General features: G+C 41.3%; 1 protein-coding gene across 6 annotated transcripts in view; it reads left to right on the top strand.

Annotated features, from left to right (window-relative positions):
- Positions 1–27,532, top strand: part of LRRC28 (leucine rich repeat containing 28) — a 145,238-nt gene that overhangs the window by 98,257 nt on the left and 19,449 nt on the right. For all 6 annotated transcript variants that reach the window (XR_004431780.1, XM_033188863.1, XM_033188862.1 and 3 more), the window contains 2 exons: positions 16,874–16,976; positions 26,955–27,130. Coding sequence is in view for 5 of the 6 variants with exons in the window: in XM_033188863.1 (XP_033044754.1) it covers positions 16,874–16,976; positions 26,955–27,130 (279 nt within the window). In the remaining variant the exon portion in view is untranslated. The remainder of the gene's footprint in view (positions 1–16,873; positions 16,977–26,954; positions 27,131–27,532) is intronic.

The following is a 27,532-nucleotide window of genomic DNA, read 5'->3' as shown; positions in this document are numbered from 1 at the left end:
ATTATTGCATGATATATCTATTGTAAGGTATTGGTGCATTAATATTAATAAAAGGAAGAAAACCACCCCAGTGGTTAGTAGATGAGTGATCTCTTCCAAATCCAATTATTAAGTGAAGGTCTTTTTGTCTTAAGAATGTAAGAAATATCTCAAAGCCTTTTCATGAAGTACATGTTTGTATTTCAGCCTCGTAATGATTACGAATGCCATTCCATTGTGCTTGGGGTTTTTGCCAGCTGACTGCCTTCTGGCCAGGATCATGCTCTCAAGAGGCTGTCACAGCACCGCCTGTACAGCCTGTGACCTTGCCTGGCGCTGCGGTGTCCTGGCCTCCCCACCAGGCTGTGCTGTGCCAACTAAAACTGCAGAGCTGCCTGGTTCTCTTCATCATCCTGCTGGTTCTCTTCATCATCCCACACTGTTTTGTGATCTCCTGTTTGTGTTCAGAAGTGAGAGGTAAAAGACTAAGATGTATCGAGTACCAATTATTTTGCCAGGAATAAAACTGGGCACTATATATGTTGTTTAATCTTCGTAACAGGTCTGTGAGAAAGATACTCTTATCTCCTTGTTGCAGTGGAGGAAGCAGGCTCAGAACATTTCATTTCCCTTCATGTCAGGAAGCAGTTAGCAAGTGGGGAAGCAGGATTCAGACTCAGTTCTGACTCCAGCACCCACTGCATTATCTAATTTCAGTACTGCCAATCCCTGCTCTTTATCAGATTGTGTATTTGGAAAATTTAAGTGTCTGTATTATATACTCATGTCCATGTGGCATTATGCTGCCTAATGTATAATCTGAACATAGCAGATGCTGATTTTCTTTCAGCTTCAACATAAACTAGTCTGTTTCATGGTGGGCATATATTAAAAAATTACCTTCCTCAAAGTAGCCAGGAGGTACAAACTGAATTATCTAGAATATTGAAAAGCGAAGACAAGATCTGAACCTAATAGCATTTTTAAATTATCAACTCATTTTTTCCTATAAAACTAACATAGGGAAAGAAGACTAAACTATGTAAGAAGTAGCAAGTGCCAGCTTTTATTTAACTTTATTATGTGATCTTTGCGTGTCACCTCGTTTAATTTGCACAAGCTCTTTTGCAATATAGAGAAAAGAGGTGCTTCCTCTGTCATGTCTCATTTTGTGTCCTTGGTTTGAGGGGATAAATCATTGTCTCTAGAGGCTGTTGCCTCCAACTCTTTTCTGTGCAATTAAAGTATAGAAAAGTGTTACTACCATTTGCTACATGCCAAAGAGAATTCTCTTTTAATTGGCCTTCTTCTACTGTAGGCACGTACTTCCAAATACGTTACTTACTAATAAAGAGAACAGTAACTGCCATATATTGGAGAAGGTTGTGTGCCAAGAATTCTATTTGATAATTTTTAAACCTTGTTAGCAATTCTCACTAAACCTGAGGACAGCTTTATTTTCCCCATTATACAGATGAGGAAACTAAGCCACACATTTAGTAAGTAGAACAAGGATTCAAACCCAGGTTGTCTGACTCCAAGTCTGTGCTCCTGCTCTCTTAACTAGTATGCTATGCCCCTTACCATTGCATATACCCAAGTAAAGAATATTTCCTGCTTTCTGTGAGCCCTCTAGGGGCTCTGAAAGACAAATCTGAGAACAGAGATCATTTGCATTTTATCAACGCAGTTTCATTTTGAAAAAAAAAAAAAAAAAAAAAATTCCAAGGTGTTCTATGTGCTTTTAAAGTCTTCTATTTGTGACTGTAGGATTTGTTGAGCACCTTTTCATATACCTGTTGGCCTTTTGTATATGTTCTTTGGAAACATGTCTGTTTAGATGCTTTGCTCATATTTTAATTGAGTTGTTTTTCTGCTACTGAGTTGTAAGAATTCTTTATGTATACCAGAGAAGTAGTGAAGAAATTTAAAATAGGCATTTTTAGTGCCATGTTGAGGCCTTTTTTATGCAAGTGGATTCTGGTATTTATAGTTTTCCCATCTATATTTTATACATGTATTGCCTTTTACACCAATAGATATGTCCATGAATGTTTACTTAAGTTAACAGTATACAATATTTTGGTAATTCTCTAGTCTGATGCTTAAAAAACATATTGTATGGTGATTTAAATATCACAATTGTTTTAAACATTCAGTGACCTTGCAACTGGTAATATTGAGGGACCAGGTACTGTTACCCCATTTAACATATAAGCAAACAGAAGCTCTGCTCACATGCCTTGTAAGTGAATAGTCAGACACATGAGTCCTCTTATCCCCACGGTGAGCAAATTATTCTCTTCAGTGACTTATTTCTGGGTTAGTGCCTCTCTTTTTATTTTTTATTTTTTTTTAGCAGGGTCTCACTGTGTTGCCCAGGCTGGAAGGCAGTGGCGCAGTCATGGTTCACTGCAGCCTTGAACTACTGGGCTGAAGTGATCCTTCTGCCTCAGCTTCCTGAGTAGGTGGGACTGTAGACGTGGGCCACAATGCCCAGCTAATAGTCGTTCATTCATTCATTCATTCATTCATGTTTTTTGAGACAGGGTCTTGCTCTGTCACCCAAGCTAGAGTGCAGTGGTGCAACTGTGGCTCAGTACAGCCTCGAACTCCTGGGCTCAAGTGATCCTTCTGCCTCAGCTTCCTGAGTAGCTGGAACTATAGGCATGTGCCACCACTCCCAGCTAATTATTTTGTAGAGACAGAATCTTGCTGTTTCTCAAGCTGATCTTAAACTTCTGGCCTTAAATGACTCTCGTTTCTTTTTGTTTTAAGATAAATTACATTTTAATACAATATTTTAAGAAATAAAATGAATGCAAAGAAATCCATGGTAAACAAAATAGCAAAAATCTGAATCAAGACAGGATCTGGCAATGCCATGTTGAGACATTTGAAGCCCAAGGCAAAAGGAAGAATGTGCACTCCTATGATTTTTTTCTAGAACATTAATTTTTTAGGGCATTAAAGTACTTGAAAAAATATCAAAAACTGAAAGTAGGTGTATTAAAACTTGACTTTATTCTAAGTTTAAATATTTTGTTTATACTAAAGCCAGAATTCATTGTAAATTTACTTCTCCAGCTTTAATGGAAGCATACTTATCAAAAATATTTTCATTACAACCATTACCCATTAAAAAATACATAAAAACCTGTATATGTGGTACACATTTTTCCTTTCCAAATTGTATGACCTCTGTTCAGTGTTATTTTCCAATGAAGAAGGTTTTGTGTGTGTGTGTGTGTATATATATATATATTTATTTATTTATTTATTTATTTTTGAGACGGAGTCTCGCTGTGTTGCCCAGGCTGGAGTGCAGTGGCGCGATCTCAGCTCACTGCAAGCTCCGCCTCCCGGGTTCACGCCATTCTCCTGCCTCAGCCTCCGAGTAGCTGGGACTACAGGCGCCCGCCACCTTGCCCGGCTAGTTTTTTGTATTTTTAGTAGAGACAGGGTTTCACCATGTTAGCCAGGATGGTCTTGATCTCCTGACCTCGTGATCCACCAGCCTCGGCCTCCCAAAGTGCTGGGATTACAGGCTTGAGCCACCGCGCCCGGCCGTGTATATATATTTTTAAGTAAATTTTATTATGTATATTTCAGGTTTATAACATGATATTATGGGATACAAATAAATAGTAAAGTGGTTACTGTAGACAAACGAACATATCTATCATATCACATAGTTTTTCATGACAAGAGCAGCTAAAAATGTATTTAACAAAATTCTGTAATACAGTACAAGTTTATTAACCTTAGTCTTCATGTTGTACATTAGGATCTCTGAACTTGTTCATCCTACATGTCTGCTATTTTCCATCCTTACCTTCTTCCCACATGATAACCCCTGTTTCAGTCTTCTTGTGTACTTGAGCTCTTTTTTATTTTATTTTATTTCATTTTATTTATTTATTTGGAGACGGAGTCTCATGCTGTCGCCCAGGCTGGAGTGCAGTGGTACGATTTCGGCTCACTGCAAGCTCTGCCTCCTGGGTTCACGCCCTTTTCTTGCCTCAGCCTCTGGAGTAGCTGGGACTACAGGCACCCGCCATCATGCCTGGCTAATTTTTTTGTATTTTTAGTAGAGACGGTTTCACCGTGTTAGCCAGGATGGTCTCCATCTCCTGACCTCGTGATGTGCCCGACTTGGCCTCCCAAAGTGCTGGGATTACAGACGTGGAGCTCTTTTTTAAAAAATATTCTGTATATAAGTGAGATTGTGCAATATTTTTCTTTGTGTGTCTGGCTTATTTCACTTAGTATAATGTCTTCCAGATTCATCCAGGTTGTGGCATAAATCTCTTTTTTAAGGCTGAAAAATATTCCATTATGTATACATACCACATTTCTTTATCTGGTCATTCATCAATGGGCATTTACACTGTTTCCATATCTTGGGCTGTGGTGAATAATGCTGCAGTGAATATGGGAGTGCAGATGTCTTTATGAGGCAATGATTGTATCTCCTTTGGATATATACCCAGAAGAGGGATTGTTGAGTCATGTGGTAGTTCTATTTTTAATGTCTTTAGGAACCTCCATACTGTTTTCCATAATGGCTGCACCAATCTACAGTCCTACTAACACGTACTAGGGTTCCCTTTTCTCCACACCCTCACCAACATTTGTTATCTCTTATCTTTTTTATAATAGCCATCCTTATAGGTGTGAGGTGATAATCTCATAGTGGTTTTACTTTGCATTTCCTTTATTAGTGATGTTAAGCACCTTTTCATATACCTGTTGGCCTTTTGTATATGTTCTTTGGAAAAATGTCTGGTTAGATGTTTTGCCCATTATTTAATCGAGTTGTTTTTCTGCTATTGAGTTATAAGAGTTCTGTATAAATTTTGGATATTAACCTCTTATCAGTTATATGGTTTGCAGTTATTTTTTTTTTCCCAGTGAGTAGGTTGCCCTTTCATTTTGTTAATTGTTTTCTTTGCTGTGCAGAAGCTTTTTAATTTGATGTAGTCTCCTTTATTTTTGTTTTTGTAGCCTGAGCTTTTGGTGTGATATCGAAAAAATCATTGCCAAGGCCAGTGTCAAGGAGCTTTTCTCCTGTGTTTTATTCTAGGGGCTTTATGGTTTCAGGTTCTATATTTAGGTTTCTTAATCAGTTTTGAGTTGATTTTTGTGTATTGTGTGTAAGGGTCCAATTTTATTCTTTTGCATGTGGAAATCCAGCGTTCCCAGCACCATCTATTGAAGACACTTTCTGTTCCCTGTTATGTCCTCTTGGTACCCATATATGTTTGGATTTATTTCTGGACTCTCTGTTCTGTTCCATTGGTCCAGGTTTCTGTTTTTATGCCAGCATCATAGTGTTTTTGTTACGATAGCTTTGTAAAGTAATTTTAAATCAGGAAGTGAGATGCCTCCAGTTTTATTTTTCTGTCTCAGTATTGCTTTGGCTATTTGGGTTTTTTGTTGTTGTTGTTGTTGTTATTGTTGTTTTATTTTTTGCTCCATATGAATTTTAGGATTTTTTTTCGATTTCTGTGAAGAATTTTGATAGACAGTATATTAAATCTGTATTTTGCTTTGGGTAGTTTGGATATTTTAACAATATTAATTCTTCCTATCCACGAACACTGGATAGCTCTCCATTTATTTGTGTATTATTAATTTTCTCCCATCAGTTTTTTATAGTTTTCAGTGTATCTTTTCACCTCCTTAGTTACATTTTCACCTCCTTAGTTACATTCATTTCTAGGTACTTTTTAAAAATACTATCAAAAATGGGATTGTTTTCTTGATTTCTTTCTCTGGTTGGTTGTTATTTGTATATAGAAATTCAATGAGTTTTATATGTTGAAATGTATCCTGTAGCTATAGTGAATTCATTTATAAGTTCTACTAGTTTTTTTGTGAAATCTTTGGGGTTTCGTCTCTTATTTTTTTACATATTTGCAGCTCAATTAGCACCACAGTTTTTCTCTTCTGGAATATGTACACTTTATAATTGTTTTTATCTTCTAGTCTTAGAGATATTGTTTTTCTTTTTGGTGTACTGGAGTAACAATGGACTAAAAAGTTCATAACTGACACTGAGACAGCTGAATCACCATTTGAAAAAAGGAATTATTAGCTGTACTTTTTATGCCATGTATAAGAATAGACTCCAAATGAATTAGGACTCAATTTGTTAAAAAATAAAAATAAAAAAGGGAAGAGAAAAATGAAACCATATAAACACTAGAAAAAATATGGGTGAATTCTGCTTAAACTTGGATGTCACAGGGAAGAGGCTTTCTAACTATGACTCAAAATCTGGAGGCAATTTTTTAAAAAGATAAATTGGAAGACTTTTCAGAATTTTGCATGACAAAAATACATCAACTAAGTTAAATGACAGCTGACAAACTGAGAGAAAGTATTTATAACATAAACCACAGATGTGGAACTCATGTCCCTGATACATAAAGGACTCATAAAAAACAAGGGGTGAAATACCAAAACCCTGATCAAAAAATGAGAAAAATATTTGAACAGGCAATTTACAAAATGTATATAAATGCCCCTCAGACATAGTTTTGAAATGTTCAAACTCATAAGTAGAAAAATGCAAGTTAAAACAATGTCAAGATACCTTTTCTTACCTATAAGGATGGCAAAAATTTTAAAACATGACGTTTTGCTTCCTATGAAGAAGCAGGTGCTCTCATACGTGGCTGGTGGGGGTGTAAATCGTTGTAACCCTTTTGAGGGAAATTGTGGTTCATTTTTGTAACTGGGCAGGATGACTGTAATAGGACCAGCAGGAAGTAATGTTAACCCACCCTACCCTCTCCCACAGGAACTCTTTCTTACCTTAACTTTATATTACGCTCCTCCTGCTTTCTGGGACAAATTATCCAGAACCCATTTGTGAACCATAAGACCTTCAACCAGCTTCTCTAATAGAAGTGATCGTATTATATTACAGTTACCATTTTTCCTGTTTCCACATAGGTTAATACTGTATTCATAGCTGTATTTCCAAGGCCTAGCATAGGCCTAAAGGTCCTTAATGGTTAAATTCGTTTTCTTTTGCAATGTAAATGAATCTAAAAGCCTCCTAATGTAGCTATCTGGGCCTTTGACTTTCCTAAACTAAAGAAAGATTAGGAGGAAGAGCTGTCCTTCAGCCTGTCTTCTGTTTTCGTAAGCAGAACCCTAGAACACCTTTCAAAGACTATGTTCTTTCTTTTTTCTCTCTTTTTAAAATTTTTAGTCAGGGTCTGGCTCTATTGCACAAGCTGGATGCAGTGGAATGATCTTGGCTCATTGCAGCCTCAACCTCCCAGGCTCAAACAATCCTCTCACCTTTCCCTAGCAGCTGAAACTAGAGAAACATGCCACCATACCTGGCTAATTTTTTTTGGATTTTTTGGTAGAGATAGGGTTTCACCATGTGGCCCAGACTGGTCTTGAACTCCTGGGCTCTAGCAATCCACCTGCCTTGGCCTCCCAAGGTGCTGGGATTACAGGCATAAGCACCACCACCTCCCACCCCCGCTATATTATGTTCTTTCTTAAGAGCAGATGGTTAGCAAGACTGCTCAGGACTCTGTTGTGTACCTCTGTGACAATGAAGACAAATAGCCCTAGTCAGTGAGTGCTTAGAAGTGGAGAGGAGAGCTAGTTGCACATTCCTAGGCACATGGGAAGGGATGGCCTGGATATCTGAGAAGTGTCTCTACCACCTGTACTTGCTGGGAATCTCCATCTGTACTTTCAGCCTTATTTCCTCACTGGATCCTCTTCCACTCTTTGCCTTCTCACTGCCCTGCTACCTCTGGGAAATACTTGAGTTCTGCCTCTTTCTGACATTCTTGTTACTGTTGTAGACCTTTCTTTTGGGGGCCCCCTTTCTCAACTTCCTCCTTTTCCAGGTTCATACCTGTTCCAGCCCCTGCTCTCTGGCCTTTAAGTCTTGTCTATGCCACTGTCCCACCTCACGGGACTGGGGTTTGGGTTCTGCTTCACTTCTTCCTCACGGGGAAGTTCTTTCTATTCCTACATCTGCCTGGATCCTAAGACTCCTGCCTAGCCAATGCCTGATCCCTAATCCTCTCCTCCATCCACCTTTGTCCATGGGAGGTGAGACACAGGAAATCTTTGTATAAGGTGTCAAAGAAAAAGTGATTCAGTGGCACTTGTTAAAGCATAGTATGGAAGACTTTATTTGAGACCATCAGCCTAGGTACAACAACCGCTGCAACAGGGTCTTGTAGTTGGGGAAAGAGATTGGGCCAGCTCTGAATATAACATGGGCAAGTAGGAATTTACAGCCAAGGAGCAAGGTGGTCAGTGGATGGAAAATTGCTCAGAGGAAACATCAGGAATAAGGAGACAATAAGTAGTTCTGGCAAGAAAAGGGATGACTGACCAAGTAGAATTCTTGCTAAAGACAGGCCAGGGTGATTAGACCTAGGAGGTGGGGGAGAATGGAGGAACCCAATCAGATATCCCAAGTGAGGGGTTCTTGCTAAACTGACTTAGCAGAGTTCTTTGCTAAAACTGGATTTTACAAGGTCCACACATGGACCTAGAAGAAGGTTTAGGAGCCTGACTAAAGTTTGGCCAAGCAAAGAATCTGTATCAAGGGGCAGAATTAGGTTTGTTTAGGCTGAGCCATAGCTTACTTTATATAACACTTTTTATGGTTTTCTTCCAGAATAGAATGTAATGCCCAGACCCGCGATGACCCGAAAGCAACCACCAGAGTCCAGAGACAAAGCCAAGCGGCAGGGATCGCTTTATTTCAAGTTCGAACTTGGTTCCCTCCAGCTAGGTATCAGATCCTAGGGAGAGACCCCGAGCTCGGTGTTCAGCCGTCTTTTATAGTCAGACACAAACAAGTTACAGTAAGTTACAGAGTCACTGGGGATTTTTACAGTTGTAGGTTTACAATTGGCTGACATTTAAAGTTAAACATTAGTCAGTTGTTCATTGGTTCCCGCCCTTTGACCAGACCACAAATGGCCGCTTGCCCTGCTAGGGGCTTTCCAGATAACCTTGTTGTTTTAGCATTAAGGGGAGTTTCCTGACTTTTCTGACCTCTGATATTCAGTATTTTTCCACTCCTCATTCCCCCCTCTCTCTGGTATCTTGAGAGCCAATCTTGGGTCTTGTATGTCTGATTCGGAAGTCTCGGTGAGTACAGGTTGGTACTGGGCTCTCAGGACCATAAGCTGGACAGTGTTGAGTCTTTCTTTTACAAAGTTTGTTAATCTGTTTATTATACATGGTCCTATAGTGAGTAAGAGAAGTATACTTATGAATGGTCCTATGAGGGGCACTAGAAGGGAGTACATGGAGGAATTCCACCAGCTGTTGGCAGCAGAGGTGAATTGTTGTTTCTGCAATTCTAGGCTGAGTTTATGTAGTTGTTGAACTTGCGTTTCTACGAGTCCAGATTCATTTATGTAGAAACAATCTTCTCTGAGGAAAAGACAGGTCCCTCCTTTTTCGGCCGTTAACAGGTCTAGTGCACGGCGGTTTTGTAAAGTAACTTGGGCAAGGGAAGTCAATTGTCTCTGTAATGAGGCAAGGGATTCGGCGGAAGCTTCCATAGCTATGGAGAATTGATGAGAGAGTTTTGCAGTGCTGATAAGGGAGTGACCTAAAGCTCCTCCGGCTAGTCCTACAGCAACTAAGGACGTGGTGAGTGAGACTCCGGCTACTAGGGGGAGGAATATAGCTCGTTTTGGTCTAGGGAAAGGGGCGGAGTCCCACCTGGAAAATTCTGCAGGGGTGCGCAAGGTTAGTTGGGGGACTAGCGTGACAGGGAGACACAGTAGGGTTATAGTGGCCTGAGTGGAAAGGTTCTTATATAGGGTCCCATTGCACCAGAAGAAAGAACCGGGAGGGGCAAAGAGGGTTGAGTTGGGAGTGGAAGTTGTATTACAGAGGGTAGTGCCGGCATTTGAATAACAAAAGGAAACTTGTGTCTGTCCAGGGTTTAGGAACAAGGGGACGTCAGGGATCGGGGGTGGTATGTGGCTATTGTTAGGGTTTAGGCTGAGAGAAGCGTTAGACGGGTCTGGAAGTGGAACTGCGGTTAACAGCGGTCGCCCTAGAGCCGCGCAGAAAAAGCATGCAGAGAGATTGCCTAGGCCAGTGGTGTTTGCGATTTCTAACCCTTCTCTTAATAGGGATAACCAGGAAAAGGGGCGGGTAGGAGTTAAAGTTGAAAGCTGGACATTTAATTCCCTTCCTGGTTCTGTATAGCCGCGTGTAGGGTGGTCTGGATCTGAACAAGGGAACGCCAGAGAAAGAGACGGCTACTAGGCCAGGTAGTTCCTGAAGTCAAGTACATAGCCCTTTTTGCTGGGAAGTCCAGCGGGAGTCCCAGGGGTCCCAGATAACCCAGGTATAGCCTGATGTGGTTTTAAAGAAATTGTGTGACTGCCACGTTTGACTGGATAGGGACTCAGAAGTTTTTAGGATTTTAATGGTGTGGATTTTGCAGGACCTATATGGACAGCCAACACTTTGTTCTACCCATGAGTTATTACAATAAGAGAGTGTTTGGTCAAAGAGGAAACAAATTGCGGGTGCTGCTTTTCCTGGCTGGTGTTTAAAATCAGTGAAATTTAGATGGATGGGAGTGCTACAACCCCCAGGGGGACAGTCAGCAGTGCCTAATACAGAGCCCTTTTGTTCTGTCTGAGCATAATTGGTCCAGTTCTCAGTCAGAAGAAACGCCAAGCGAAAGGGGATGTTGCCGGGTTCGCCTGGGTCTCCCCACAAGGGATCCATAAGAGTAGAAGAGTTATAAAGGAGGTAGGTGTCATAGTTACAGTTTAGGTTGCTGACAGCGTAGAACAAGTTTTAGAGGGTTTTCTTTGGTCCGGTCAACTGTCCAGGTTGCTGCCTCTCCCGTCGAGGATGTAACAAGGTCCGAGAGTGGGTCTATAGGCTTGGCGTGGGTGTGATGAATCCAGGCGGCGATGCCTTCCACTTTGAGGGCCGTAGGCGTAGTCAGGATCACCTGGAATGGTCCTTTCCACCGGGGTTCTAGGGTTTCTTGTCGGTGGCGCTTGACGAGGACCCAGTCTCCCGGTTTGTATTGATGTGGAATGGGTGGAGGCCCAGCTTCATGTAGTTCTTTTAGCTTGGGCCAGACTTCCTCATGAACTCTCTATAGGGCTTGTAAGGAGAACAAAAGTTCAAGACCATTATCTGTGTCAGCTTTGAGGAGATTGTCTTTAAGGTTAGGGAGGATAGGGGGTGGTTTGCCATACATTATTTCATAAGGGGTAAGTCCTAGTTTATAAGGAGAGTTACGTGCCCGGAACAGAGCGTAGGGGAGGAGGACTACCCAGTTAGCGCCAGTCTCCGTGGTCAATTTAGTTAGGGTCTCTTTTAATGTTCTATTCATTCTTTCTACCTGACCTGAGCTTTGGGGTCGATAAGCACAATGTAGTTTCCAATTAGCCCCAAGGATAGAAGCCAGTCCCTGACTTACCTTTGCGGTGAAGGCCGGCCCATTATCCGACCCTATCATGACTGGAAAGCCGTACCTGGGCAGGATTTCTTCTAGGATCTTTTTGGCCACAATCTGTGCAGTTTCTTTTTTTGTCGGAAAAGCTTCTGCCCATCCTGAGAATGTATCTATAAAAACTAGTAAATATTTGTATCCATATTTTCCTGGCTTTATTTCAGTAAAGTCAATTTCCCAATATATAACAGGTCTATCTCCCCTGTGTCTTTTTCCCATGGTCTGGGTCCCGTGACTGGCGTTATTGAGTTGACATACTACACAGTTTTTAACCGTGGCGTCTACTTTTTCAGGGGCGTTTTTAATTTTTAGTCCAGCATGTTGAATCAAATCTAACATCCGCCGCGGGCCCAGATGAGTGCTTCGGTGGATTTGTGCTATTACTCGCTGCCCCGACCTGTCCGGGAGAATGGTATTGTTGTTAGAATCTTTCCACCACTGATTACTGACCTGTGTTCCGGGGAGTTTACTTATCCACTGGAGGTCTTCTTCTGAGTATTCTGGGTGAAAGGGCAATTCTCTGGGCCGGGATCAGGCAGCTGGAGGGCCAGCAGCTGAGGAGTGGTTTTAGCCACGTCTTTTGCAGTCTGGTCAGCCAGGTTGTTTCCTCGAGTGACTGGGTTAGTGGCTTTTTGATGTCCCGGACAGTGGACGATAGCCAGCTTTTTGGGTTCCCAAAGGGCAGCCAGAAGATTTAAGATTTCTTCTTTATTTTTAATGTCTTTTCCTTCAGCTGTGAGAAGCCCCCTCTCTTTGTATATAGCCCCATGTATGTGGGCAGTGGCACATGCATACCGGCTGTCAGTATATACTGTCAGTTTATGGCCTTTGCCTAGTTTCAGGGCTTGTGCCAAGGCTATTAACTCAGCCTTTTGAGCCGATGTTCCTGGAGGTAAAGGCTCAGCCCAAACTATCTCAGTCTCTGAGGTTACCGCCGCCCCCACATACCTCTGTCCTTGGTGAACAAAGCTGCTTCCGTCAGTGAACCAGGTGAGGTCTGCATCTGGTAGCAGTCAGTCCTGGAGGTCTTCTCTGACTCCATGTACCTGGGCTAGTATTTCAGCACAGTTGTGGAGCGGCTTACTTAAGTCTGGGTCTGGCAGCAATGATGCTGGGTTTAGGGTTGTCGGGGGCTTAAATGTTATTCTGAGGGGGTTTAATAACAGCCCTTGATAATGAGTAAGCCGAGCATTGCTGAGCCATCGGTCAGGGGGTTGTCGGAGGATGCCTTCGACAGCATGAGGGGTGGTGACTTGTAATTCTTGGCCCATGGCCAGTTGGTTAGCGTCTTTGACCATCAGGGCCGTTGCAGCAGTCATCCGGAGGCAAGGAGGCCATCCTGCAGCTACCGGGTCCAGTCTCTTTGGGAGGTATGCAACCGGTCTGCGCCAGGGACCTAAATTTTGAGTTAATACTGCTTTCGCTATGCCCCGGCTTTCGTCCACGTATAAATGGAAAGGCTTAGAGACATCCGGAAGACCCAGCGCGGGGGCCGAGAGCAGAGCAGTTTTGATTTGCTGGAAAGCTTGCTCAGCCTCTTCAGTCCAATTGGAGGGCTGCTGCTCTTTGGTAGCCTGATAGAGGGGTTTTGCCAGTTCAGCGAAGCCAGGTATCCAGAGTCTGCAGAACCCTGCAGATCCCAGGAACTCTCTTACCTGCCGTGTTGACTGCGGTCTGGGGATCTGTAGGGCAGTTTCTTTCCGAGCATTTGTTAGCCAGCGCTGTCCCCCTCTAAGTAGATACCCCAAGTAGGTTACCTCTGGCCTGCAGATCTGGGCCTTTTTAGCTGAGGCTCGATAACCCAGGTTTCCCAAGGTTTTCAGGAGGTCTTTGGTTCCTTGGATGCAGGCCTCTGGGGACGTTGCCGCTATTAAGAGATCATCAACATACTGCAAGAGAGTTATACTGGGGTGTTGGCGTCGGTACTCACCCAAGTCTTCGTGGAGGGCTTCATCAAACAGAGTTGGGGAGTTTTTGAATCCTTGTGGCAGTCTGATCCACGTCAGTTGGCCACTTATGCCTCTTTCAGAGTCTGTCCACTCAGAGGCAAAAATTTCCTGGCTTTTAGGGGCTAAAGGCAGGCTTTAAAAAGCATCTTTTAGGTCTAGAACAGTATACCATTGATTTTCAGGACTCAAGGTACTCAGGAGGGTGTATGGATTTGGCACCGTTGGGTGTATGTCCATTACCCTTTTATTGACTTCTCTTAAGTCTTGTACCGGCGTATATTCTTTACTGTTGGGTTTTTGTATTGGTAGCAGCGGAGTGTTCCATGGCGAGTGGCAGGGGCGTAGGACTCCATGATCTAGGAGTCGGCGGATGTGTGGTATAATTCCCTCTTTGGCTTCCAGGGCCATTGGGTATTGGCGCACGTGAACAGGGTCCATCCCGGGCTTAAGCTCAACAAAAATGGCGGGACGGTGCTTTGCTAGCCCTAGCCTTCCTGTTTCTGCCCAAGCCTCTGGGAAGTTCTGGAGCCAGGAGTCTATATTTTGGTTAGGAGGCGTTAACTCCTGGTGAAGCCGGTACTCATCCTCTAGAGTTACGGTAAGAACAGATAGTGGCCTGTTTTGGGAGTCAGTCACTTTGGGCCCTTCTGGTTGAAAATGGATTTGTGCCCCCATTTTAGTCAACAGATCTCTCCCCAACAGGGGACAAGGGCTGTCAGGGATGACCAGGAAGCTATGGGACACTTTCCTGGTTCCCAAGTTTACTGCTCTCTGGGTTGTCCATGGATATTTCTTGGTTCCTGTGGCCCCTTGAACCCAGGAGGAGTTGGAAGATAACTTTCCATAGGGCTTGACTAAGACCGAATGTTGTGCCCTGGTATCGACCAGGAAGTGGACCGGGGACCCCTCCACTTGTAAAGTTACCCTAGGTTCGGGGAGGGGATCCGAACCCCGTCTCGCCTAGTCTGTATCTTGGGTAACTAGTATCGGCATAGATTTGGGCTGCCATTGTCCTTGGCCTGGCTGGCGCTGTTTCTTTTTGGGGCAGTCTTTTATCCAGTGACCAATTTCTTTACAGTATGCACATTGGTCTTTACTCAGATTGCACCTAGGGGCACACGTGGATTGGGTGCTTCCTGGCGGTGGTTGTTCTTTTTGGACGACCGCCGCCAGGACTTTGGTCATGCTCTCAGTGGCCCTAATTTGTCTTTCCTCTGGAGCATCTCTGTTGTTGTAAACTCTCTGTGCTATGCGAAAGAGGTCCTGGACCTGTTTTCCCTCCAAATCTTCTAATTTTTGTAGCTTTTTTTAAAAATCTGGGGCCGCCTGGTTGACAAAGGACATAACGACTGCTGCCTGATTTTCAGGTGCCTCTGGATCTATAGGTGTATACTGTCTAAAGGCTTCCATTAGTCTTTCTAGATAAACAGCGGGGCTTTCTGTCTTTCCCTGTAAAACAAAATATACCTTAGCCAAATTAGTGGGCTTGCGAGCTGCAGCCCAGAGACCCGCCATTAGAGTCTGGCGATAAACGAGTAGCTTTCCCCTACCTTCTGCTGTATTGTAGTCCCACGTTGGCCTGGTCAAGGGAAATGCTGCATTCATGAGGTCGGGGTTTGCAGTCGGTTGACCGTCATCTCCAGGAACCAACTTTCTAGCCTCTACCTGGATTCTCTCCCTTCCTCCGTTGTGAACAGAATGTGGAGGAGCTGTTGGCAGTCATCCCAGGTGGGCTGATGAGTGAACATGACACTATCTAGAAGGGCTGTTAGGTCCTTGGGGTTATCAGAGAACGGGCATTCTGAGTCTTCCAGTTGTACAGGTCACTTGTAGAGAATGGCCAATACTGGAGTCTAGGGTTACCTGTGTCATCAGGGGGTCCTATTTCCCTTAAGGGGAGCGCTACAGTGGAATCGGGAACTCGCGGAATTGCCTCACGCTGGACACGCCCACGCATTCGCCCTGTCGGCCCTCCCGAGCCATGTTCACTTTCAGTTTCTCCTGGCGCCGCGGCCGCTTCTTGGCCCTCATGGCTTCCTGGGAGTGCGGCCAGTTGGGCTTGGGCATGGGGTCCGGGAGGGGGAGGATAAGGCAGGGGTTCCAAGGATGCGAGGTCCTGGCTGTCAGGCAACACAGGGGGCAAGGGGGCAGTTGGAGTTTTTGGTCTTTTGGTGGTCCCAGTTGGTTGCGTGACTAGGGTTTTACAGGGTTCAGAGGTCAGCAGAAAGGGAGCTAGCCACGGGGGCGGATTTTCCACCAGATCTTGCCAGACTAAAATGTAGGGGATCTGATCTGGGTGTCCCGAACGACCTGGCAGGAAAACCCTTGATTTTACCTGGAGGATAATGGGGAGACAAAAAGTTCCCTCGGCTGGCCAGCCTACGCCGAAGGTGGGCCACTCAGAGCAGCAGAGGGTTATTAATTTTCCCTTTTTAAGTTCTATATTGAGATCATGTCCCCTTGCTCTCACATCTTTAAAATTATTGACAAGGAGAGAAAGTGGTGTGGTCTGGGAGTTGCCCATTCCGAGGAAGTCCTGTTGATAGAAGATGGGTGGTAAGGGATATTAGTGCCTGGTACAGGACTGGCTCCGAAGCTCCTGTAAATCAAGGTAAATTAGTAAGGGGCGTGCAACAGATAACTTCCAACACCAAGATATATTGATCGCTAGCGCGTCTCGGGCTTAGGACCCGACCAGAAGCAGATGGGCAACGGAATACAGAGCCCCAGATGAGTACCGGAGGACGTCTCCCACCGGCCTCCACTGACTGTCCTATAGCGCGTCCGCCAGGACTAGATCAGTCTCATATACAGACCCCGCGGGATTATTCAGAGGCAGACAGACAACATATAAACAGAGCCGGCTTACTCACTTTTGCGATGACCCGTTGGCCTGGGGTCTGGTGGGCTTAGGGGCAATCCCGGACGAGCCCCCAAGATGTAATGCCCAGACCCACGATGACCCGAAAGCAACCACCAGAGTCCAGAGCCAAAGCCAAGCGGCAGGGATCGCTTTATTTCGAGTTCGAACTCGGTTCCCTCCAGCTAGGTATCAGATCCTAGGGAGAGACCCCAAGCTCGTGTTCAGCCGTCTTTTATAGTCAGACACAAACAAGTTACAGCAAGTTACAGAGTCACTGGGGATTTTTACAGTTGTAGGTTTACAATTGGCTGACATTTAAAGTTAAACATTAGTCAGTTGTTCATTGGTTCCCGCCCTTTGACCAAACCACAAACGGCCGCTTGCCCTGCTAGGGGCTTTTCAGATAACCTTGTTGTTTTAGCATTAAGGGGAGTTTCCTGACTTTTCTGACCTCTGATATTCAGTATTTTTCCACTCCTCAAGAAATTTTCGAGTATTTCTAATATTATGTATTACATTTTATATTTCACATTATAATGGTGCCTGTATATAGGAATTACAGCACTTTTCTTTCTAATCCAGATTTAGGTCGATCTCGAGAACTACAATATGTATACGTGGATAACAACATTCACCTGAAAGGCTTGCCGTCTTATCTGTACAATAAAGTCATCGGGTGCAGTGGGTAAGGCCAATTTCACATTTTGAACTAAAAAGTAGATTAACTACTTTTGGTACTTCTGTTCAGTTTTGACTTTGCCCTTGATATGCTAAACCAAGTATCCTTAGAAACTAAGGGTATTGGGTAGGCAGTTTGGAATATTGCCTGCTGGGTTCAATCAGTAAGTTGTTTTCTAATTAAAAGAAAAATGAATCCATGTATACCTTTTTTTATTATGGAAAGAAACACCTTCATTTCCCCCCCACATACCCCAGCTTTATTGAAGTAGAGTTGGCAAATAAAATTGTAATTATTTAAATTGTACACGTGATGGTTTGATGTACATACATTGCCACACGTGCCATTATAAACTCAGTGGTGCTAGTCACAGAAAGTAGAGGAATCAGCATTAATTTAGAAGGTTTTCTTTCTCTGAAGCCCATTGCAATGACAATTTTACTGCAGTGACAGTCCTAGTATCTAGGATTTTACCAGTTGGAAATATTTAGAACTCAACATTTGAGATAGTCCCTCAAAATAAATCATGATTCTAGCAACCAAAACAGATATTTCAGTTAATGGGCTTTTATTTTCAGAGCAGCAATAATCTTTTCTTTTTAGTCAGGCTTTTAGAAAGATGGTTTCATCTTCTCCTTCTACAGTGCTGGCACAGAACCACCCTAAAGTGTTTCCCTGAGTGGCCAAGGATTAAGATGGGGCCACTCAACCACCAGGACCCACTTGTGACTGACCTTCCTTTCCCCACTTCAGCAGCCAAGTGAATACCCCGGAGGCAATCTAATCAGCATGTTTGACTCTCCCCTTCTAGTCCCCATCATCCTGCATGACTTGGCACAGGCTATGTGTAATTCTGGCAAGAAAAGGGATAACAATAAATATATACATAGAAGACAGCCGTTCCCCCCATTGGCATAGCATAGCTCCAGGGGCAGTCCTAGGAGCAGTTCTTTTAGGAAAACTTATGCAGTTGTTATCTTGGGAAAGCCCAAGATGAGTTCAGTGCCTGTATAGGCTGATGAACTCCAAGCTGAGAGATGTATTCTGGAACTTTCTGTGAAGCAAAGATAATAGAATTGGTGTTTTTAGCTCAGTGATTTTTCTACAGCTGCTTATGTCACAGCTGTGATACTATGTAGTCATTAATCCTAATGAGTTCTTAAAGGATCATTAATATAGCCTAATTCTTCCAGGTGGTGAATAAAATGGCTGTAGTCACCATGGTACATAGAATGATGCAAGCAAGCTCCAAAGCTGAAGGCACTTTTTCCCACACCAAAACCTTCAGCGACCAAACCGAAATGCAATCTGCATCTCTGCCACAATTAAGGAGTAGCTCTCTCGTATTTAAGAAAAAGTGGGCCGGGCACAGTGGCTCAAGCCTGTAATCCCAGCACTTTGGGAGGCCGAGACGGGCGGATCAGGAGGTCAGGAGATCGAGACCAGCCTGGCTAACGCGGTGAAACCCTGTCTCTACAAAAAAAATACAAAAACTAGCCGAGCGAGGTGGCGGGCGCCTGTAGTCCCAGCTACTCAGGAGGCTGAGGCAGGAGAATGGCGTAAACCCAGGAGGTGGAGCTTGCAGTGAGCTGAGATCCGGCCACTGCACTCCAGCCTGGGTGACAGAGTGAGACTCAGTCTCAAAAAACAAAAAAAAAAAAGAAAAGAAAAAGTGCCTTATACTTTGTTGTTTAGATATAGATGTTATTGACTACTAGAAAGTTCTGTTTGTGCTAAGTAGAGAGATATTTTTAAATCTTTGACTTGGTGTCTGGTAGCAGTGGTAGTAAATTTGATGAGAACTCCAAATCTTTTTAGAAAAACAAAACACTAGGGGAAAATACACAAATTAGGTAGAAGTCGACTTTTTTTATTATCAAACTTTTGTTAGTAGTAATAGAGAAATAAAACTATTAACAATATAGGTATCAAACAACCAGTTTTCTAATAGTAGTATTGAGGGAATAAGCAATCCTACTTATAAATGGCCTATAATCTAAAGGCCTTTTTAGCCTGTTGGTTTAACTCTGAACTCAGAATGCTTTCTTCATAGAAATGGCTCTGGCCACTACCTTCCTAAGCAAACTCATTGAAGAGCCTATTGACTCATTGACTATTTTGCACCCCCTAAATTATACTTACATATTTCTATGGCAAAATGTGTTTAGAATTTTAATAGATGATAACTGCTGAAGCTTTGACAACAGCATTAAGAGTCTCCTTTCTTCTGCTTCTTTATCTGTTGGATATGTGGAAAGGGACTTCCCAGTTCCAGTTCAAAGTAGTGTTGCTTCGTGCCTCAGCCTAAAGGAAAGGAGGGGAAAAGGGTAGTAGCACAAGGGCCTGGGGGAAATCTAGTGAAAGGACATACATGTATTTGAAGCCTAGAAAGTGCCCTTCTTGATTCAGAACAAGAATTTTGGTCCAGTTGTTCCTTCAGTGAACATTTATTGAGCAACTACTCTGGTCACTGTATGAGATAATGGCTATACAGTGATGAGCTAAGCAACACAGTACCTGCCCTCATGGACCTTCTGATCTAGCCAGGGAGTCAAACAAACCCTAAATAATGTAACGAACTTGATACTAGTTCTCTTTAAGGAGGTAATATTTAATCTGAGACCTGAAAGATCAACTCCCTTGGTTCTTCACTGCTATCATATGTTGCATCTGGTCTAGATGTAGGCCCGGGATATAAGAACAGCTTCTGCTGTGCTGTACAAGCTCTGAAACAATTGCAGTACCCTTTTCAGATTGAGGGTCTAAGAATTAGAGCAACAACTGAGCAAAATGAACACAGCGTTAGGGACTTGCGAGGCAATATAAGAAAAGTCTGAGATATATATATTTATCTCAGATTCACATCTCGGAGGGAGAATAGAGAGAGAATGGGGTATAAAACTTATAAACAGGTATAAAAACAGCAAATAGCAAGTGTTGCAGTTTTAAGAAATCTCAGAAGTCTCATAAGATTATCTTTGGTATTCATGGAAATGCAAACAAAGTTATCTTCTCCTTATTCTGTGTTTATTTGTCAAATAATTTGTGAACATTAGCAAATCAGCACAGTGCTAGAAATTGTGGGAAAAACAAATATAGTTTAAATGTTTATCTTGATATGCAAAAATAACTGTAATACAAATAATAAATACCCTAAGAGAGGTAGAGCAATGGAAATGTATAGCATGGAACTGTGTTTTATGACCTAGCTTCAAAGCCACACACTGTTGTTTCTGTTAAATCCCATTGATTACACAGGTCAACCCTATTCACAGTAGGAGGGGAGTGACCACTAGGAGCGAGGACCATTCGGGGCCCACTTGGAGACTGGCTATCACAGCTTCATGGCATCTATACTATTTGCTAGCCTCATGGAAAGGAATGATCTTCATTTTTTTCTGGGTTTTTCTTGTTGTTACAGGAGTAAATGTCCTTTTCCTTCTACATTATAGCCAGAAAGAGAGGTTCATCCTATGTTAGAATTTTAGAGAATGGTAATTGGCACATATGCTTACTGAAGAGAACTTAACGATAAAAGTAATCCTCTACAGGATGATTTTTTCCAGTTGTTTAATCATGTAAAAAAGAAAAAAAAAACCAAGCCACTGCTTTGCTTTTTATTGTGTAAATAAGCAATTATAACTGGATTTGTGTCCAAATTGGTTAAATACTATTCTAAGAGTTTATTAATAAAACCACTGAGGGTAATAGAGTTGCTTGTATGAGAAATGTATTCTGAGTTAAACCAATATACTAAAAGTAGTCCATGTTTATGTAGGGGCTGCCTGCCCCCAGTATCGGATACCTGAAACACACTTTCATGGAGCAGGACCAAAGTGGCCTGGCTGCAGATGGAAGTACTCAAGTGTGATTGAAACTGTCATTTAAGAGACCGAGTTTGCAGTTTGACACCCATGAAGTTAATTGTTGTTAAAACAAAAATATTAATTACTTTTAAGTGTTAGCAGAACATAAGAGAACCCAGGGTCTCTACAATGTAACTTTCACAGTATCTAGGAAACATTCCAAAATTACAAGACATGTAAAGAATCAGGAAAATGTGACCCATTCTCAAGAGGAAAGGTGACCAGCAGAGACTCCAACTTTAGATGACCCAAATTGTTGAAGTGACACACAGAGATTTCAAAGCAACTGTTACAGTTATTCTCAATGATTAATGAATGACAAGGCCAGAAAAATCGAGACTAAAAAAGGAATTGAATCTAGAATTAAAAATAGTGTCTGAAGTAAAAAATTAACTTAATGAACTTCATGACAGAATGGTTGGAACAGAGGAAATGTCACTGAACGATAGATAGATCAGTAGAATTGATCCCATCTGAAGGACACATAGAAAAGACATTGAAAACAAAAATGAACACAGCATCAGGGACTTGCCAGCCAATATAAAAGAGTCTTGTGCATGTATAATTGGCATCCTAGAAGGAAAATAGGGAGAGAATAGGTAACATCAGTAACAAACATGTTTGAAGAAATAATGTTTAAAAATTTCCCAAATTTGATGAAAAACAAATTTACATTTTCAAGAAGTATAGCAAATCCTAAGCAGTATAAATTCAAAGAAAACCATGCATAGGCAAAGCTGATGAAAACAAAAGACAAAAAGAAAATTTCGAAAGCAACCCGAGAAATAACATTACATACAAAGGAGTAATTCAAAAAGATTGTTAACTTCTCATCAGAAACTTTGAAGTCCAGAAAACAATACAACTATATTTTATAAGTGCTGAAGAAAAAAGTCAACTCAGAATTATATAAATACATTCTTAGAACAAAACTTAGCCTTAAGTAGCTCTGCCAAGATGACAGACTCTTTGTCCAAGCCAAGGTTTATTCTTTCTAGGTGACATAGTTTCTTTCCATCTCCATATCCACTTCTCCCCTTTCCTTTTACTTTTAAGCTGAAGAAAAACTTTTTTGCTAAAAAGGAGAAGGATAAATCTGTAGCACTTCCCACAAGAATGCACATGTAGATGACACAGCATAGTTTCTGAAGGAGAAAAGGTCATTATTTGGGTACTATCAAAAGTCAAAAAGCTCTCACTCCCCTCTCAGTCTATTATATATTAATGTCTGTCTCTCCTCACTCTAATAGGCCCAGTTTTGATCTTAAGTGTGTTCCTCACAAATGTATATGCTCATATGTACCAAATACACAATTTTTATGGAGACGGGATTTGTAGTAGCTCCACACTACGAACAGCCCAAATGTCCATCATTACTACACAGCAATGAAAATGAATAAACTACAGTACACAAAGCAACATGGATGAATTCCAGAAGTATAATGTTGACAAAAGAAACCAGGCACAGCAACCTTCATGCTGTTCAAACAGGCCAAACCAGACTATAGTGTTAGAATTTGGAATAGTGGTTCCCTTTGGGGTATGGGTTTTGCTTAGCAGTGGGACCCAAGGTGGTCTTCTGAGGTTCTTGTTCTTGACCTTGGTGGTGATTACTGTGTTCATCTTGTGAAAATCACAGAGCAACTGTGATTTCTGTACTTTCTATATGATGATATGTTTGAATAATGTTTTAAATATTTTAAAGTTTACCTTAAAATATCAATAATTTATTCAACATTATATTAAAGAAAAACAAACATTACTATATTGGTATGTTAAGAAAAACTTTAGATGAATTCTGTAGCCATATATAATAATTTTATATTAAATGTTGATGTATTCAAACTATGGCCATTAAAATCAGGAATAGGAGAGGAGTGAGGGCCCACTGTCACCACTACCATCTGTCTAATGCAATAAGATGGATAAAAAGGAAATAGACATTATAAATACTGGGAAAAAAGAACCAGAAAGGTCTTTATAGGTGATATGCTTGAATACCTAGAAAACTCAAGATATGCTACCAAAAAAATCTTTCAGACACATAAAAGAATTTAGTAAGGTGGCTAAATATAAGATAGCATACAAAGATCAGCAGCTTTTATATCTTCATAAATTAGAAATCAAAGGTAGGGAAAAAATGTTATTTATATTTGTACCATACATTTAAATATCCAGTAATAAATATCACAAGAAAGGAACAAAATCTATATGAAGAAACTTGTGAAATTTTTATTAAAGGATAGGATATAAAGCACTAGGTGGATAGTACAGACATACCATGTTTGCAGATAAGGAAATTTATTATCAAATTACCTCTCTTAACATGGAAATCGATGTTAATTCTAATCCAAATCTCTGGAAGGCTTTAGGAAAATAGAGATAAAATAATTGTAAAGTTCAAATTGAATGGTAACTGAGAATTGCAAGAAAAAAATTGAACAATAATAGGGCAGTCTTGTCAAATGATAGAATCTTCTATAAAGTATTGTAATCAAAACAATATAGAACTGACACAGAATTAAATTAATGCATCACTGAAACAGACTAAAGACTCCAGAAAGCAATGCCAGGGTGTATGGGAACTTAATAGGATAAAGAGAACAGTGCGATTCGGAGGTGAATGATAGTGTTGTTTAATAATGCTACCCCAATTATTTTTCCGTTTGGAAAAAAAAAAGCTATATCCTATTTTATATTATATAGCCAAGTAAGACAAATAGATAAAACATCTACCTGTAAAGGCCAGGTGTGGTGGCTCACACTTGTAATCCCAGCACTTTAGGAGGCTGAGGCAGGCCGATCACTTGAGGTCAGAAGTTCAAGACCAGCCTGGCCAACATGGTGAAACCCCGTCTCTACTAAAAATACAAACATTAACCAGATGTGGTTGTGGGTGCCTGTAATCCTAGCTACTCGGGAGGCTGAGGCAGGAGAATCCCTTGAACCCGGGAGGCAGAGGTTATAATGAGTTGAGATCACGGACTGTACTCCAGCCTAGGTGACAGAGCAAGACTCCATCTTAAAAAAAAAAAAAAAAAATCTACACATAAAAATACAATAAACATACTGGAAGAAACTTTAGGATAATATATGCACAGTCTTCTGAAGGGGTGGCCTGCCCCTCCACACTTGTGGGTGTTTCTCGTTAGGTGGAAACGAAAGACTTGAGAAAAGGAATAAAACACAGAGACAAAGTGTAGAGAAAGAAAAGCGGGGCCCAGGGGACCGGCGCTCAGCTTACAGAGGACCCACGCCGGCACCGGCCTCTGAGTTCCCTTAGTATTTATTGATAATTGTCTTTACCATCAAAAAGATAAGGGAGTGGCTGGACAATAGGATCATTGTAGGGAGGAAATCAGCAGTAAGACATATGAACAAAAAATCCTTGTAACATGAATAAATTTAAAGGAAAATGCTGTGCCTTGAGATGCATATGCAAACATCTCCATAAACCTTTTAGCAGTATTGCTCCAGCAAGCCCCACCTTATTCCTAAAGGCGGTTTTCTCCTTGCTCAGTAAACAAAACACACAATGGGTTTTACCCAGAGATGTTCCATTGCCCAGGGAGGGGCAGGAGACAAATGTTTTTCTCTTTCTTGAGATTTAAGAGAATGGTGATGACCTTTAACCATAAGCAGCCTTTAGGCACTTGTTTAACAAAGCACATTCTGCACCGCCCAAAATCCTTTTAACCTTAAGTCACCTTCGCACATGTCTCTTGCAAGGACAAAGTTGAAGGTAAGGTCACAGATTAACAGTATCTCAAATACAGAACTAAATGGAGTCTTTTATGTCTACTTCCTTCTATATAGACATGGTAACAAACTGATCTCTCGTTCTTTTCCCCACAGTCTTCAAATTAGGGTAACCCTCTTAAGAAATTCAGAAAAATGTAGATACTGTGAAGAAAATAAGTAGATAGATTTCACATCAGAAAAGAATGACTGCTGACAAAGGGAACCATATGCAAAGTTAAAAGACAAAAACATTTTTATTGATAAATATTTCAGTGTATATGACAAAGGATTGTTATCACCAATATGGAAGTTCCTACAAATTGTTATATTTTAATTCAACAGAAAATTAGGTAAGGGATGGACATGGACAGTTTACAGAAGAAGAAATACAAGTGGCCAGCAAACCTAACAAAAGGTGATCAAACTCATTAGTAACCAAGGAGACATTTCCATTAATCAGCCTAGCAAAAACTAAAATGACTGATAATATCCATGTCTGATGATGGTGTGGGGAAATGGATACTTTCTTAACAGTCATTTTGGAAAGACCTCAGGCATTTAAAATGTTCATTTTTCATGGCCAGTGGTCTCAGTTTGGGGATTTTACTATAATAAAAACATCTGTGCATTGGAATGTATGTAAGATTTATTGTGATGATGTATGTGTAGTAGGAGGGAAAACATTGAAGTCAGGATAAACATAATAAATAAATTAATAAACTGTGGTTCATCCATAGTATGGAAAATTGCAAAAGGAATTCTCTAAATCTATCTTGATTAGTATAAAAGATTATGTGAACAAAATCGCATTTCAGAATTATTTGCTTTGGGAACTAACAGAAAGCCACTGGCTTCTTACCCATAATAATACTCCATACCTCTTCTGTTTATCTCAAGCTCTCATTTTCAAGACCCTAAAGACTTCCCCATTTCTGTTTCCTTCTATATTTGGGTTCTCTTTACGTCTTTGCCACTTATCAGTCCCTTACCTGTCTACCATACTGTGGTCAGATAGTTGGTAAAAAACAAAACAAAACAAAGAAACAAAAAACCCACACCTAACAGTCTTCCCCATGAATTAAAACCATCTAACTTCAGCTAATATTCCTGGCCTCCTCCCCCTACCCATCCATACCCTGCATCCCTGTTTCCAGCACTGTTGAAACCAAGATGTAGCCATATTCTTTCAGGCTTCTGTACTGCTGCACATGCTGTTCCCTCTGCTTGGAATGCTCATTACACATTTCCATTTATTCCAGGTGAGTTGAACATTAAGTCAGATACTGACTTATCTTTAAAATTTCCCCTAATTCCCTAGACAGAGTCAGTCAACCCTTCTTTGCCCCCACATTAGAACAATTGTAATGATTTCTTCCAAAGGAAGGGTTCATTCTTGTTTTTCTTTTTTCTTTTTTTTTTTTTTTTTTTTTTTTTGAGACGGAGTCTTGCTCTGTCGCCCAGGCTGGGGTGCAGTGGCCGGATCTCTTAACTGACTAGCATATAGTAAGTGCTCTGGAAATGTTTTCTGATGGAGGGAAGGAACAAACGAAGAAAATTTTAAAAAGTAAATGAATCAAGGGCTTCTGGCTTCCAGTCCTGTGCCCTAAGCTTCATTGCTTGTATCTGGTCAAGGTTAGTGATACTATTTTGTGTTTTCAGAGCCAAGGTTTGTTGGCCATCTATATGTCATTAGACAAGAAAAGTATTGAGGCTCTTAGGTTACCCAGTGGTTTCACACAAGAAATAGAATGAGATTGGATTTGTGAGTTTCGGTAACATTGCAGCATTAGGGACGAGGACATCTCTGCCTTCTGGTTAAAAGTGGCTGCAGGGAATAGGGCATGACTTGGCTTATTGAGTATGCCAAGAATATTTTCCCCACAAGTTTATGGAAGGATCCAATAAAGTTATCTTCTGCCATTTAAAATCTATTTGCTTTGTGGGTTTAAGTTTTTCTACACAAAAATTCTATTAAACCAAGATGCTGTTACTCAACAAGGTACTTTTTTTTCTTTTAATTTTGAGAGTTTCAAAAACACACATACTTAGAGAGGATAATAAAATGGGGAAAAGTAGAATTTACAAAGCAAATTATGTAGAGCCTAGGAAGGAAAGTTCCTTTAAGGTTCTTCCTTGCTGGAAGTGACTGGGCCTCAGCAATGATTTAGCTGAGTTCCAACTAATGAGTTTAGATTTCTGGGCCAGGTTTTATGAAGGAACCCGGGATAGCATCTGTTCACTTTGAAAAGAATTCTGGCAATTCTACTTTAAAAGAATTCATACATTTTCAAATGTATATTTTGATTAACACATTTTATTGGCACCCGTATTCTTCTCCTTATTGCTAATAATACTGTGAATGTGTGTCTTTCTGCAGCTGTGGTGCTCCCATTCAAGTTTCCGAGGTGAAGCTGCTTTCCTTTTCATCAGGGCAGCGAACTGTTTTCCTCCCAGCCGAGGTGAAGGCCATAGGGACGGAGCATGATCACGTCCTCCCTCTGCAGGAACTGGCCATGAGAAGTCTGTATCATACCTACCACAGCTTGCTGAAAGGTACGTGGGACTTCTGGTTTTTTTATTATTCTGTGTTATTTAGTGAACATTGTGCTTTGTGCACCTGTTTGAGCTTTCATCTTTAAAAAAAAAATTATTGTGGTAAAATACACATAACACGAAAGTAACCATTTTATCCATCTTGAAGTGTACAGTTCAGTGGCATTAAGTACATTCACATTGTTTTGCAACAGGATTTTTCTAATAAGAAAAATACTTCTGATATTTTATCAACACTGATCACTTTAGCACCCCCTACAGACAGAGAAGCATTCTAAAAAAACGTGGTTGTCAGTTGCAAAGGATGGTGCTTAAAAGTTCAACTGTGTGGTTTCAGGTAAGGAACTTGGTGTTTGGGAATGTGTATTTGGTTGAAGTAAAAGGCTAGCAGAGTAGGGGAAA

Source organism: Trachypithecus francoisi, unplaced genomic scaffold (genome assembly GCF_009764315.1).
Source record: "Trachypithecus francoisi isolate TF-2019V2 unplaced genomic scaffold, Tfra_2.0 Lachesis_group3, whole genome shotgun sequence".
Classification (NCBI taxonomy): Eukaryota; Metazoa; Chordata; class Mammalia; order Primates; family Cercopithecidae; genus Trachypithecus; species Trachypithecus francoisi.
The sequence above is the reverse complement of the archived record's forward strand: the minus strand, read 5'-3'. Positions and strand labels throughout refer to the sequence as shown.